At 28.4% G+C, this 17,125-nt stretch overlaps 1 protein-coding gene across 1 annotated transcript; it reads left to right on the top strand.

Moving 5' to 3' along the window:
- The first annotated feature begins 1,875 nt into the window (after positions 1-1,875).
- On the top strand, positions 1,876-11,912 carry LOC142320386 (uncharacterized). Its single transcript, XM_075358092.1, has 2 exons — positions 1,876-2,044; positions 11,098-11,912. The coding sequence occupies exon 2, from the start codon at positions 11,130-11,132 to the stop codon at positions 11,490-11,492; it is 363 nt and encodes a 120-aa protein (XP_075214207.1). The 5' UTR covers positions 1,876-2,044; positions 11,098-11,129; the 3' UTR covers positions 11,493-11,912.
- The last annotated feature ends 5,213 nt before the right edge of the window (positions 11,913-17,125 follow it).

The following is a 17,125-nucleotide window of genomic DNA, read 5'->3' as shown; positions in this document are numbered from 1 at the left end:
CTATGGAAAAATTAAGGCCATTTGTGAGTCCAAAGATATTAATAATTTGTCTCAGTTTGACATTATATTTTTTAAAAATTAAACAATATATTCACAGTAAATAAACTATTGAATATATGTTATTACTGTTTAAATTTAGCTCATTACGTATATAATCTGTTGGAAGCAAACATTGCAGTTATTTTAAATTATAGGAACAATATTGTAGGCTTCTGACCCCCCCCCCTTCCCTCACAACACTGTCTGTACTTGTTTACATCTTTCTATCAGTGAAGGGAGAAATGATAACATTTAATTTTTTACATGCAAGAGATTTTACGTGGACAAAAAATTAAAAAATATACAAAATTTTTGCACAATTAGAATTGAAGTTTTAAAAAATTAGTGTCATATTATTGTGGCATAGAGAACGTAATACATAGTACCCTGTAAAAAGCATATTTACAAAGAATTAAAATAATTGATATAATTTTTTCCTCATTCACTTTATAAAGTAGGGAAGCAAAATATTGTTGTTCCATCAAAACAGCTCACTATAAGGAGAAAACATTTGTGGATAAATGAAGCTGTTAAACATTTAACCAAGCAGCATTTACCCTTAAAACTGCTGGTTAGATATCCTATCGCAGTGGTGTCACAGAAAGTATTATTTCTGTGTATGGTCCCTGCTCTGGGTAATTGATGCAGCTAGTAGTAATGATTTGTGGGTGTTATTGTGTAACTGATCTGACAGAATTCAACAGAAGTGTGATTTGGGAAGCCTGTTGACATGAGTAGGCAGGATTGTGAGCTAAAGCTAACCCCTGAGTATGTTGCATTGCATAGCATACTTCCAGTGGAACTATTGGTTTAGCTACCCGAACCCAAATATCTTGGGCAATGAGCACAACCATTCATGAAAGAGGTGAAATGTGAACCCCTTAAGTATCCTCAGTAGTTACTCTTCAAACATGGCTTGGGGAACCTTGCTAGCATGAGTTCACTAGTTAGCAAGTCTTGAAGATATGTCATAGTGTTCATGTTACTACTAGTAGTGTCCTGTTGACAAATGTATCTTCTTTCCTCCATGACTTCTGTACACCTCCCTCTTTACTTGTTTACATCTTCAATGGAAAATCCATTTAATTAAACAAAACATACAATCAGAATAATTATTGGCACTTAAGTACATTCTCTTTGTCAACATTATATAACATATTCAAGTAAAACATGAAAAAAATGATGCCATAAAAAATGTGTACCTATTTATTCAAATACTAATTGTAATTATTCTTATATATTCTCAGTACGTTTTAAACTAAAAGAAATGACTGATTTTTTGTTTTATATGACATACGTTCAGTCAGGCATTCTCACAAAACTCACCAACTTTTTTGTTATCTGATGAATAGATATTTATTAAAAAAAAAAGGCCAGAGATTGCATTTCTACTTGAAAATAATTATAAGCAACAGTTAATATATACTTATAAACAACAGTTTGATTTACATTTAATTTTATTTATTGATGATAATAATAGTAAATAACTATTGCTAAAAAAAATTATTTACCCAGTTTAATAATCAGAAGTTTTAAGTAATAAATGCATGATAAAAAGAAATGAGAAATAAGAAGCTTTTCAATTTAAAACATAAAAAATAGTTGTAGTGCAAATAATTCAGTTTCATTGAAATAAATTTTAAATTAAACTGTTGAATTAATTATTTATTAATAAATTTACATCCCTGATAAATATTATAATTGAATTTCAAACATTTATTTGAACAAATTAGATTTTTTTGTTTGCCAGTCTTGTCTCATATTTATGATAAATAACCTGATAGTAATAAGATAATAAATTTATCATATATATAAAAGTCAGTCAAATAAAGAAAATTGACCAGTCACTACCTGATAAATATTATTAGATTAAATCAAAGAACACAGAAAGAAAATCACATTTTATATTATCATTACTAAATATGTAAATTCATTTAAATCTAACTTGCAGTAGTGAAGTACTGAAGAAAGTAAATAGTCATTTAAAATGGAAATCTTCTTTTAGGTATGCATAAAGTTTAATTCTATGAATAAGAAAATCTGTCTAAAAATTAATTGTTATTCAAACCACACTGTACACTTTTCTTCTTCATTCAGTTTGTAATCACTTTAGATTGTGAGCACCATTGTGGGCATTATAATTTTATCCATTACAGAATGAAGAATTTAATGAACATTATTGTAAGCTATGTTGTTATCATCAAAACATTCCTCCTATAGATTTGACTATAGGAATATAAGTTCTGGAAAATTTTAGATTGGATTGGATCTACCTAATACAATTTTCTATATTTAGCCAGAAGGATTCAAATATAGTGGTGTTTTCTTTGTAATTTGCTCTTTGTGCCTGAACGTGTGGTACCTCCCCCCTCCTAGTAGCTTACTATTAAATGTTAATAATGTTGCCAGATTCATAATGTGAATCTATGAAACTGTTGGCAAATGCTGACTATCTGCTGCTGTAGAAGGATTTTTAGTGTTAATTGTTTGATCTTGTATTCTCTTTGACCAATGAACATAATTTTTGTTTTTGGCTTGCTTTTTGTTTTAATTGTTTGACACAATTTGAAAGTTGCATTGTATCTACATTTTTTAAATTTGTGAGGTACTTTATCTGAATCTTTGTTTTTAAAAAGTCTTTGGTTATATATTTTCTGTCTTGTTTTTATTTTTATATATTTTAAATTTTATCATTCCTGGCATTTTCACTTTTCTTATTTTCCTTCTGTTGTTTCTCTCTTCATATTCTTTTTTTTGTAATTTACACTGTTGTTCCTTTAAAGCCTTATTTACTTCATTTCATGATTCTTCTGCATGTGTTTTATGATTTTCTATCGAAGGATTTTTATCTTATAGTTGTTTTTGGTTTTATAACATATACCAATGTTCTCAAAGTGTAAGCTTTGAAAATTGACCTTTGCTGGGCACATTTCTGGTCTAACACAATAACTGTTTCACAAAATTTCTTAAATAACTTCTGAATAATACTTTTCACTGGTGCTTCCTTTTCAAATTTATCTCTGAACTTTTGCCAACACACAACATGAGATTTCGTCTCATGAAGTTTCCATCATGAATGCACGTGTTACAAAAGTTAAATGCATTTTAACTAACAACAAGACACAATTATGCAACGTTGTTCAAAAGCCAATACTTAACACAGACTGGCAATACTCAAATATGCAGTTAATAAACAGTCCTCCCCACTCCAGCTGTATTCATACCAACGTATTCCACATTATTTTTCCCATCTCATACCAATACATGCATTTTCATTTTCATGAAAATATGTATATAATATGAAATACTGATGATGGGGCCATTTTTAAGTTGATCACTCTGCATTACTCAATTTTCATAATTTCCATTTTAAATTCAATGTTGTAGGATGCGACATCTAGTGGGTCATATTTTTTGTGATCTAAAACATTTTAGATCATGAATAAATACAAAAACACATCTTCTATCCCTTTTTACCTAATCCTTACAAAAATTTTATTGGTTATTTTGTAAAGTGTATTAGTTAGGATTTGACATAGGGCAACTTGGGAAAATCTGGATTTGGCAAGGGCGCAAAGAATCAAAAACATTTGGGAACCACTGCCATATTCTTAATGGTTCTCTCCTAAATGGTTTTCCTTCATACCAATGCTTTACTTCTGTTTCTGTTTATGCTTTCTTTTCATATATTTCTAACACTTTCGAGGTCTCATTTCCTGGCTACTTTAGCTTTCTTTAAAATTGTCAAGAACAGGTGTAATTTTGACTTAAGTAAAATGTGTTTATTTACAATATTGGAAAAATCCAAGGGATAAAAATGGGTATTGGGTATTGGGTATTATTGGGTAAAGCCCAATAATAATAATACCCCAGGCCTCCTAATCCCACATCTAATGAATCAATAAAAAATAACTGTACTTCACCTTTAGTAATATTCTAGATAGTAAATTTACGTAGAAGAACATATATGAAAACTTAAATTTTATACAAATTTATTATTGAGAGAAGTGGTTGGTTTTTATGTTATTTTCATTAAACAACATCGCTTAATTAAAATACAGCAAAACAGAGAACGTAGAAACAAAACTTTTATAGAGTACATAGATAGTATTATTATACCATTTATATAACACTCTACAATTTAAAATTATGAGTTATAATAAAAATAATTTTTTTTAATTATTAAAAAAGATAAAATAATCACTATCAGATTAATGGAACTCTTCTTATGATGCCAAAGACCTTTCACCACCTCCTTTAAATAACATCTGCAAGATCTGAATGAATCTTCATTGAAAGAAAAAGCACTATAATCTTAAAGTAATTCATTTATACGTTTTAATAATTTTAAAATGTCATCATGTCTCATCATTCTGTTTAATGGAAAACTGGATTATAATATTTTGCATTTACATTTTAAGCCAGCCAAAACCTAATTCAGATAGTAAAAAGAAATCCTTTTTTTTAACATATGAATCTTTTACTCATGATTTTTTTAATTTGCTTTATTGTGATTTTGACACATGAGCAAACTTTTTACAGTTTTTTAAAATAATTACAAACTTAACTCATGTAGTTTTTTCCAAATTAAACTGTAAATTGTGCAAATTAATTTACAGTTTTTATTGTGAACAAAACTGAAATTATTATTTTTTAGTTTAAGCTAAAGAAAAACATTCCATTTTTTATTAAATATCGATTGTTCCTGTAGGAATACTACATTTTTATTCTTTATATTAGTGTTAATCTAATGTTACTACTTATATAACATGATACAGTATATAAACATATATGTATATATTATTTTTCTAAAGACAATTCTTCCAAGATCCATGTCACCTCTACACTAATAATATAAATTTAAAAATATATAAATCAACTTAATCCACCCAAGTACAAATATAATACAACTCTTACCTTATTTGTATATTAATTAAATTTTTTCACAAAAGTAGTTTTGCAGAATTCCACATCATCAGCTGTGTATAATATTTAAAAAATTACATATTAAACATAAAATTAAAGAATTAAAAGATTAAAATTGTGACTACATATACCAGGGTATATGAATTCACTAAATAGAATAAAATAAACACAAACATTTAATAGCATGTATATGGCTAGCCCAATTTTTATTTTTTTGCAATGCCTAAAATTTTCATAAAATCTGGCTTTAAATGATCTATTGGTTTTGCCTATGTAAATATCCTCACAATCACAATACTTTATCATATAAACTCCATATAAATTGTATAAATCAGTTTTTTTATTGTTCTTTAAATATTTTATTTTTTCATAAACTTTGGTTGTATTTTCAACAATACTGTTAGTGTATGAATATTTTAATCAATCTTAAACGCTCAATCTTGAATGTTATCAATCTTGTGTGTTATATAATGGTTTTAAAGTTATCGTACTATTAGTTTTGATGATTGTTTTTACTTCCTTTACTTCGTTCAAGAATTGTGAAAAAATTGTGGTTTTCAGATTTTAATGAAAATATCCATTTTGACCATCCCTGGAATCCATTTTGACTAGTTTCGGTGTTATGTCTGTACGTACATATGTACATATCTTGCATAACTCAAAAACGATTAGGCGTAGGATGCTGAAATTTTGGATTTAGGACTGTTGTAACATCTAGTTGTGCACCTCCCCTTTTGATTGCAATCAATTGAACTAAAGTGTCTAAAAAAGCACATAATCCCAAAAAATTTAGATTTTGGACTTTTTTTAATTGCAGTAATATATGCCCTCTCATTGAAAGCTTTTCATTAATGTATCATAAATGGTACTATTTTCATTTGTTCCAGAGTTATAGCCAAATGAAATTGTAATTAATGAAATATTTGAATCTTTTAAGGGGACGGCACATTAGTTCGACTCAGGTTTCATCTCCTTTTTTTAACTTTTTTTTTAATTTAATTAAATTGATTTATTGAAAATTATTAACCTCTGATTGTAAAAAAAATTACAATAAATAATAACAATTAAAAAAAAATCAGAAGTTATTAATGAAATAAAATTTTATATACTTTTCCATTTAAAAAAAAATATGTATATGTAATTTAATTGGCGTAAAGTAAGTCGTCATATGATGTCCACATCAGATTTGGTGAAACATCTGATTATTTGTTTTTGGTTTTCATTTTCTTGATGGTTAAATCATAATAATTTTAAAAATCTAGTATTTGATAGATATAAGACATACTTTTACTCAAACCTAATATTTCAGGTAATTGTTAAATTAATAATTGTATAATAATTGATGTTAATAATATTTTAGCAATTGTGTAAATGTTCACTTTATTAAAGAATTGGAGAGGATCGTATGTATTTTTCAAATGAAATAAGTTTAAATGAAATGCAGTAAAAATTATATGTATATGCAATTTAATAGGTGTACAAGGAAGTCATGTGTTGTCGACATCAGAGTTTTTGTATGTATTATCAATTAACAAAGCACTATATCCATTTTGAATTGCCATTTGTTTTATGATATTTATTTTTGTTTACTTTTTCTTTATTATTTTGTATATAATGGATAGCTCTGTTAATCATATTCATATATATGTTAATTTTATGAGGCCAAGGATGATTTGATTTTCTATGAATTTGATTTTATTGGCTATAGGTTTCCTGTACATCAAAGTTATTCTGTTTGTCTATTTTGAAAGTAAATTTTAAATCGTTGTAATATGAATTAAGTTTTAACTATGAGGTGTTCATTATTTATAATCGGATCATAAATGACAAAAACATCAACATAATGAGTCCATAATAAAATCCTATTTACTCTCGCATACATAAGATTTTATTATGGACTCGTTATGTTGATGTTTTTGTCATTTATGATCCGGATTATAAATAACAACACCTCATAATTTTAAATAAACTTAATTCATATTATAATGATTTAAAATTTACTTTTGAAATAAATATAAAGAGAACAATAAATTTTATAATGTTAGCATGGAAATTAACAAAAATAATCAAATGTAACTTCAGTATACAGGAAAGTAAAATATTTAAAAAAACTGATTTATATAATTTATGTGGGGTTTATATGAAAAAGTGTTTTGATTGTGAGGATATTTACATAGGTAAAACCAATAGATCGTTTAAAGTCAAATTTTATGAACATTTTAGGCATTACAAAAATAAAAAATTGGGCTTATCTAATGTTGTGGATCATCTTATAAACAATAAACATTCCATTTTTGATGTTAATACTAATTTAGAAATTAAAAAAGGAAACATAAATAAAAATCTGGATATTTTAGAAAAATATAATATATATAAATATAAACAAAGGATTCAACTTTATCAAATTGCAGACAGATTTTGAAGGAGACACAATCACAAAAGCTGCAATAAATAGCAGCTTCTTCATAGATATTAGCATAAAGTATTTATTTAAATAGTAGAGTACTATAGTATTTGGCTAGCCATATACATGTTATTAATGTTTGTTTTTATTTTATTCTATTTAATGACTTCTTATACTCATATGTAATAACAGTTTTAATCTTTTCATTCTTTAATTTTATGTTTAATATGTAATTTTATAAATATTATACACAGCTGATTATGTGGGATTCTGCAAAAGTACTTTCGTGAAAAAATGAAATATATTTACTTGGGTGGATTAAGTTGAATTATATATATTAAAATATATATTAATGGAATATTGGTAGAACTGTAATTATCATATAAATATGAGCTAGTTTTTTTTAAAGATGTAAATGTAACACGTTTTGTTCTTTGACCATTATCTTTTTTCTTGGAATTTATGTTATATATGAGGTCTGATAAAATAAATAACAGCTGATAAGGTTGAAATGATAAAGCACATGCATTTGATATTTAATATTAACTTAACATGTAATTTGGGGCTCAAGATTCAATTAATGTTTTTTCTTCAAAAAGTGCAGAAGTTTTGGTGATTATTTTTTTTTTTGAGGTAATTCCTCTTCTTGTGTTTCTTTCAAGATAATGTACATAGAAAAAAATATTTTTGAAGATTTTTTTACTTTTGTCATCATCAGTACTAGGATCGTCCTGATATTAAAAAGTATTTTCCCTAGCACTCATGTTCTTGTATTTCAGGCAGTCTTAGTTTATGTTTAATGGCACTCATTAAGTCCTCTCAGTATTCATTTTTCATTTTGCTTATAAATTTTTTTTTTAAAAATGCAGTAAAAGCAAAAACTAATACTCTTTAAATAAATAAATCTTTTATTCCAAAATAGATTGATTAAAGTTCATATTAACTGTTTAAAAAACACATGAAAAGTCAAAAAATTGGGTATGGGTTTTTCCATTTCTTGACGTTTCATGATCCAAGGATCCCAAAAAACCAAAAAGGTCGGGGTATGTTCGTACGTATGTGCATGTGTTGGCGTGTTTAAAGCTTAATAACTTTTGACTGGATAAACCGATTTTGATGAAATTTTGTAAAGAGATTCGTGTTACACGGTAATAAACAGAAAGATTCCAAATTGCTCGCCAATCTCTTGGAAGATGGTTCTATACCAAAAATAATAAAAAAAAGTTTATATAAACGTAGGTCAGAAAAAGGTTCGATAGCGATTTTCGGCTCGCGAAACATTTAGCCCGCTTTCTGCTCCCTCTTTAAAATTTACTAAAATTTTTGGGGTACAAATCGAGGGGTATATTATTTGTTGCTTCGTTATGGTTTTTGATCTAAGAAATTGAATAAAAGAGGTCCTAATAAATATTCTTATCTTTTCCTTTTTAAGTGTCAAATCTTCAATTTTAATGAAACAGCTACTTGGTATGTCTCCATGACCCTAGTATCCTGGTGATATTTGCTTCCTTGTTCATCACTAACTGCGCCAAGACTTCCTGGAAAGAAGTCTATATACGAATGTAGAAAAAGTATTTTTAGCGATATTCAGCATCTCATGGTTTAATAGATCTTAAAAATCTTTTGTTCTAGGGTTTTGTATTTTTATAATTTCGTTACCAAGTTAATAAACGATTTCCGTGCTCCTAAATTTTTTTTGGTTGTTTTCCTTCAAAAGCAACATCGTGAAATTACTTTCAGGATTAGTAAATATAAACCTTTCTTAAGTTTGGCTTTACTTAATCGTAGAAAATGTTCTTTTAAATATTTTTAAACATTTCCTTCTTTACCCATGGCCTTTACAAAACTTTTCATCAATTCTAAATTTCTGTAAAACTAGAGAAGAATCTTCAAGGGTTCAACAAGTGAGGCATTCGGAACACTTAGATCACAAAGTTCAAAAGAAGAGTTTTCTTTGGCCAGATTTTTTTTACAAAATAACTGGTGTTGTTCAATGTACAAAGGCATTTACCACAACATATAAATTTTGCATAGTACATACAAACTGGATAGCACATACAAATCGCATCTCAATGTGAAATTTTAATTTGACGAAAACGTATTAAATGAAGAAATACAAGACAGATTAAATATAATATTTAAAAAAATAAAATAATATATTTAATCTGTCTAAAATAATATATTTTATTTTACTAAAGAATTTCACTTCACATTTTTTTAATTTAAGAAACTGCTTCCACCGTTTTTTATCATTTTTGTTTTTTATAAAAAAATAAATGAAAAAAAACATAATGAACATCGTTCGAAAATTGATTACCTCCATGAAAATTTAAGCAGGTTCTAAAAGGGCTAAATGCAGTTTTGTTCTTGTAAGTAAATAAATAAATAAAACAATAACCTTTCTCGACTATAGGCCTTTTTGTAATTGTTGATTAGCAAAACCTTTTATGAACATTGTTTTACACGGTTGCTAAAAAGGTTTATCCAGAAATTCAGAATACTGAAATCGTTAAATAAATATGGTAAATATTTATCATTTCTTATTAAATTAACACCTGAAAAATTTAATTTGCTTTATGAATGCATTTGATTAAAAATTGATCTTTTCTTTAATAAAATTATCACTGTCTGGATTTATTAATTCTTATTTACTGGGCAATTCTATCAGTTAAAGTAACGGCCAAACGAGGTAATTGTCAATTGGCATTTAAAAGGTGTACGCGTATCAGCAAACAAATTTTGTTTAACCTTTTGTTTTAATTAAAAGATAAGTGGGAAAATAATTAAATCTGGTAATAATCAGGCCTAGTATATTTTAAGGGCTCGCCAATATTTATTAGGGTAAATGATCAAACTGGTAAGTTTGGTTGGGGAAAGGTTATTTGCAGTAGATTTGAGACAAGAAATTTTATGTTAATGAGTTGCTTTACAAAAAAAACTTAAAAAAAAATAACTTAAAATATATTTGGACCCCAAAAATTGTTTTGTCTTCCCAGAAAAAAGGAAAGGGAATATTTAATGTTGATGGTATTAATTAGATAATAGTAAATTCTATTAAAATCCATTTATATTAATCAAAATATTTTTGAATTAATTCTTTGGTAAGGTAGATGAAAAACTGCCTTGAGCTGGGATGGAAAACTATCAGGTACAAAAAAGAAGTAATAGGTCAATTAAGTCAATAGTTTTTGCTTTTATAATGTTTAAGAATTTGACCAAAAAATTATTGTACACATAAAAATCAGGTGAAGTAGGGTAGCGTGCTTAGCAAATATATTTCTTCAAACATTTTCATGTTGAATCAACCTTTTTCACACTACTTATATATTTCTACTAAAACCTGGAAAGAAGCATAAGAATATTAAAACAGGATTTAATATATAAGCCCAGACATTGTCAGTGGCAGTTTAGTTCTTTGTCAGTTCAGTTTAGTTCTTTAGTTTTTACTTTTAGTTCTTACATTAATTAACCACATTATTAACAGTAAATGTGAAATAATTTACTTGTAACATAGTACTAAAAAATAATTCATAATACAAGCTTATTAGAACTGAAAAAGTTTTTTAATGTAGAACAATTTTGACTTCTTTGAGAAATAAAATTTTTATCATTTAAAGTGGGGACAAACAAAATTATCATACTTAAATTATAACTTAATTTTATATTTTTTTAAAAATTCATTTGAAAAAACACAAATTGCAAATAAAATAAGCTTTTTTATTTTTCAGTTATTTCAACAATTTTCAGATACAAAGTAAAAATGGCAAAGGAAGTATCTTCAACAGAACTAATTCAAAAAACTAACTCTACATCAAGTTGTCAGAATATTAATAAAAATTCATTTGTACCAGTACGTGAATCCAGATCATTTGGTGGAACAAAATCTGATGAAGTATGTATTAAAGTAACTGAATTTGAAAAAATAACAAATATCATCGATATAGATTCGAATATAAGAACCAGAGATCATGATACAATGAGTATGCATATAACAGGGCCAGATATATTGTTATTTCAAGGACATGTACACTCAAAAGAGGAAATAGCACCTGTCTGGAAAAAAGATTGCCGTATGTGGCTTTGGAAATCAACAAAAAGTAAGAGAAGATATTCACCCCTATAAATAACGGAGAACATAATCTTTACTGATAGTAGAAAATACTGCGAATTTTGTACTGTAAATACTGTTTCAATTCATAAAGTTATGTTGTTAAAATAGGTTTAAAATGTATGTATAAATAACACTTTATAGATAATTTAAGAGGTAATCATACATCATTATATTGTGTGTTTGTCTTTGTGTGTGATAGAAATAATACTTATAGTTTAGTTTACTTTTTGTTCCTGTAATAGCAGAAAATAAACCTTGTTGAAAAAAAGAAAAAAAAGAAAATGGCAGCACAATGAGAAAGACACTTCTCTTATATTTAATAACTAAAATTAGGTTTGATCAAGAATTAAACATTTTAAATAATACTATTACTAATACATTATTGTTTTGAGAAATAAAATATACAAATAATATGATTATTTATTTATTAAACTTCAAATTTTTAATGATATCCTACATCCTAAACGCTTATTAACAAAAAAAACATAGTTTTCATCTTTTCTAAAAAAACTACCAACAATATCTTTGAAGGAATTACATGCAGATAGTTCATATTTGCTAAATTTTATTGTCAAAAGTTGAGTCCTTATGCAGTTTCTTGGTTTGCAGATCGATAAATAAACCTTCCTTGAGCTTACTATCGCTCAGTCTAGGAAAACCTTTTTAAATGATTAAATCCTGATTCATCTTTATCTAGTGCCTAGTGCCTTTTCAAAATATTTCATGAGTCTTATGAAAATTTTTCAAGTTTTATGTGAAGTGGTGGCAGAATAATTTTAGTAGTGATAAATGCTTTACATTTTTTTCACCAGCCACAAATTTCTGCCGGAATGGCCATTAGTTTTCTTAGTAATGACTTTTTATATCAGGACTATCCCAAAGACAAAGAGAACAATAATATTTCGTAAACCCACTTGTAAACCAAGAAGTAACGCAACAACTGTCAGATAACTGCACACTTGCTCTTTGTATTTTATTACTTCTAATATTGATGCCGTAGTTTCATTCGTTTCTTTCATGTCGACTGCATGAGCTAATGGAATAAAACTGCTTTTGTGCTAACTTCAGAAGAGCCAATAAAAAGATCCTATTCTTCAGGGATATGCTGATTTCCAAGCTCTTTTCATTAGGCCATCATCAGTATAAATGCACAATGAATTCTTCATAGTAAAATAAGTTTTATTTCTATTCTAAATGTAGTAACTTTTGTTTTTCCATTAAGAGATTCCACTGTTGCTGTCTAGACCCCAGAAGTTCAGCTTGCTGCTTTGATAACTTTAAATTGCAAATTAAATCATTAAGTTGAAGTTGTTGAATTAAATAAGAAAATTTCTCATCAGATACAGAAAGTAATTTTTAAATGTCTTCTATATTATCTACTTCATTTTCAGATTGTTGTTCTAGCAATGTCAAATTAGACGGTGGTACAGGTACAAATAACTCCTCTCTGTGTGGTACCGGGTTTAGAGCGAGAATACATCTGCATATTTTATGAATTTGTCATAGTTATGAACATTATGTCATATTTATTTGCCATACAAAACTAGCAGTCAGTGAAGTGGTCCTTAGGTCCACGCCAAACCATTGGTAAGGTTAAACATAAATGGCATGGCTCGTTGTTTCCCCTTAATCCATTCAATTAGAGTTACTGAGCACAATATGCAAATAACATGAGTCGCTCAGATTTTATCTTGATCCCCAAGTGCAAATCAAAATAAAATTTAACACAGACATTACAAAAATTGTCTGGATGATTTGAACATCCATGAACGTTTGCAGAAGCCATGTTGTAGCAAATAAAAATGAGAAAAATCACTTTTGTATTATTGAGAATTGATGAGAATGTAGCAAAACACTAATAACTCTGTGAAATATATCACACAATATAGAGGAAGTGAAGCTAGACTGAATAAGATTTTCAGCTCTGTAGTAGGCGACAACAGATGTCTGTACAATATCATCATACAGACATGTTTGTGCGTGTCTACTTCTCTCAAGTAAAAATACAAAAACTATTCTTAATTGTAACCAGATCAAAATTAGTTTATTATAAAAAATTTTTACAACGTTATGATTTATGTAAAACCTTTACATGATAACACAATTTCAATAGCATATTTAAAATCAGCACCCAAATTATAGTGGGAAAAGTTGTGTAACATATTAGATACAAAATCTTGTGCTGACTAGTGTTATGTCAGCCTCAGTGGCTTATTTGAAGCTTCTTCACTGCTGGCACCATTCTGAATGACACTTGTTCATGACACTTGCTGAAAATTAAAGATATAATCCAACTTTTATCATTTAATCAAATTAATTTTTTCCACTTGTTAATTTTTTTTTTCAAGTTTAGTACTTAAATCTCTACTTCATTAGAATTTTTTTAAATAAAAATTAAATATATCTTATTAAATTAAATAAAGAAATTAAAATTATTCAAAATGTTGAAAATATTTTTATATATATATGACTGATGATGAACATCTATCTATAATTATAATATTTAAAATTAAATTCTGGAGAAGAAGATTTCTACAAAAGCACACTAATCATAGATGGACAAAAATTAAATTTATAAAATAATTTTATTCTGCAGCTAGGATGCAATTTGCTGAAAACTTATTATTTCCTACATATCTTACCTTTATTTTTCTCCACAAAGTTAAATGTTGAACTGGACGGTTCACTCACGGCCTGGAGGTTTCTTTTTCATTGCCGAACTGGTTTCCTCAAAATTAGATATCTATGTTTTAATTGCATGTGCTGATGGAACACGGTCATGCCGTCCCAGATTAAAATGATGGCGAAATTCTCTACGCGCTCCCTCCACACTGTCATTGTTTTTGTAAAACGCTTTGATAGCAAATGCACGTTGCGCACCACTCCAAGGATCCATGACAACTAAATGGCAGGTTAGGTTAGAGAGGCTGGCGCCACTTATCAGTGGTACCAATCGCCCACAGCTACCAACACAACTTTCAAAATTTCCCGTTTCTTTGAATCACCCTGTATTTCATCTGACACAGAATGAAAAATCCTTATTACAATTTTAGTAACTTTTGATACTCTTAATTGCTTAATTGCATTAAATACTTTAATTATCATAAATTAAAGTATGGGATGTCAGATATTTCTAAAACGCACTACAATTTATTCTAGGGTTGAAAGCCCATTCATAATAAGCATCTGCCAAATGTTCCCAAGCCTAATTTACTTCTTTTATCTATAATATGACCTATCTACTATGAAATCATTTTGTATCTCTGGCAGAAGATTATCAGCAATGACATTCAAGTTTTCCGCTTATCATACAAGTATAAATTTTATAACCAGTATTTAGGATATCTATTCCTCTACAGTTGTCACAATTCTCTTTACTTCCCATTTTAAACAAAGATATAACAACTGCTATTATCCATTTACCAAGAATTGCATGCCTTGACTACCACATATACAAATGCGAAAGTTATAATTTAAATTCTCAATATTTTAATAATTCATCATTAATTCCCTCTAAACCAGCCTCCCTATTTTTAATTTTCAATATTTTCTTATACCAGTCCTTTACTTGCAACATTTATTTATAATTCACTTAAGATTTCTTCAGATAAGTTATAGGTAAAAAAATATGAATTTTGGATCTAAAGTTTGAATTGGGGACAATGAAAATTTGTATTGCAATAAATATCTCTATTGTAGGTTTTCTGCTTTTAATACTTTATTTATAGTTAAATAAAGCAATTAAAGACATTAGCGACTTATCAGTGTATCTTGAACAAACTCAGGCCAACTATTCCTGACGTGTATGGTTAATTGAAACCCAACCACCCAAGAACACTGGTATCTATGATCTAGTATTCAAATCTGAATAAAATTAACTATCTTTATTAAGTTTTGAACCCGAGAACTAATTGACTTTGAAATCAGCTAATTTATGACAAGTTTACCACTAACCTATTTTTAGTTGGCACTTAAAAACACACTTTCAAGCTGTGGCAATCAACTCTTAGAACAACTTGCTTCCAAGCTTATTACATCTCATTATCCCTTTCTTTGTTTTCAATCATTTGACTGATTTTTTTTTCCTACTTCCTGTACTGTCCTCAAAATATTTACATCTTTAATTACCTAGTTCATTAATTATTTCCTTTGTCATCCCTTAAACAATTTATATCCTCTATGTCCTTCTAAAATGAAATTAACTGATATGAAGTATGAACATTCTTTCTTGCACAGCATGTTATTTTTCCGTTACAGTAATGCTTAAAAGATTATGCAGAGAATATAAGTAGTTAATATTATTTAAAGAAAAGCAGAAATAGAATGTTTTTTTCTTAAAATTACTGTTATGTTTGTGTTATTATTCTGTGATACAAACACACTTATATATATATATATATATATATATATATACATATTTTATAAGTGAAATATTTCCATGAAATAATGTTTTACCATCTACTCACTCTCATCCATTTATTATGAATATCCTCAGTTCAAAAGAGAAATAGAAAATATTATTTAATTTTCACTAGCATTTATAGCAGGTGGCATGTTGTGCAGTGCACACAGGCTGATGGCTGGCTTACCACACTGTTAATTATCCTGAACAACTCTGACAATGTACTGCATACTATGTAAGTATACGCAGCCACACGAGATGTTTTCATAACGGAATGACTAACTATTCCACCCATTCTATCCGTCTATTTCTTTTGGACACAATGTGGACAGCTGTATGCCACCTGCTATACTGTTCGTTCTGTTTCTAGTGACAGTAGTTCATACCCCTGCATTCTTTCCTTTTCTAGTAAATTGGGGAATGCAATGTCTTAGTGATACAGAAATGTTTTGTGTGCTTCAGGATACTGGAGATCAGTCTGACTTTGGGAATATGATGTTCTCAAAATAATAGTAGTAGATGTAACTAAATAATAAAGTAAAACTGAAAATAACAGTGATCATTCTTTCCCACACACACTTTACAATCTCAGAAAACCTGGGAACCACTTGTTATAAGAAATTATCCAGTATGAAACAGTATATCCCTGGACAGGTGTTGGTGAGTATATCCCATTGTAAGGTTGGTGCAGAAACATTGCCTGTTTTAGAGATGGTAAAGCGTGGTGATTGGATCACTTGACGAAGAGTAGACTAATCCCGGACCTGGAGAGATGGCTGGACTGCAAGAAGGGAAACTGGTGCTTTAAGGCTTAGCTGTGCTCTCAGGCATTTAGACCCTCACTGAGTGTGATTGCTACAGAAGGAATAATGTTAAGGTGCAACCGGTTCTTGCAGCATTGACAACATCATGGGGATTATGCTGCACACCAAAAGGGTGTGCCAAACTGGTTCGAAGATATTTGTCAGAATTATTCTCACCTAGACGGCAGAAGTACAAGGGTGAATTCCCTTTGTTTATTTCTTGGGGTTGTATTCATATAGTTCATGTACAAAGTAGGTCTGGTCCCAAGAAGTAATTGACAGTACAGAAGACAACTAATAAAAAAATAAAGCCTCTTCTAATAGGCATGATGCACAAACCATACTTCAAAAAACTAGGTCCAAAATCTTTTAGTAAAAGGCAAGTAGTAACTACTTAGCTGATAGATAAATGGCACTGTAATTTAGGCAAATATACAAAT

Source organism: Lycorma delicatula, chromosome 2 (assembly GCF_047948215.1).
Source record: "Lycorma delicatula isolate Av1 chromosome 2, ASM4794821v1, whole genome shotgun sequence".
In the NCBI taxonomy this organism is placed as follows: domain Eukaryota; kingdom Metazoa; phylum Arthropoda; class Insecta; order Hemiptera; family Fulgoridae; genus Lycorma; species Lycorma delicatula.
This window is presented reverse-complemented; position numbering and strand designations above follow the sequence as displayed.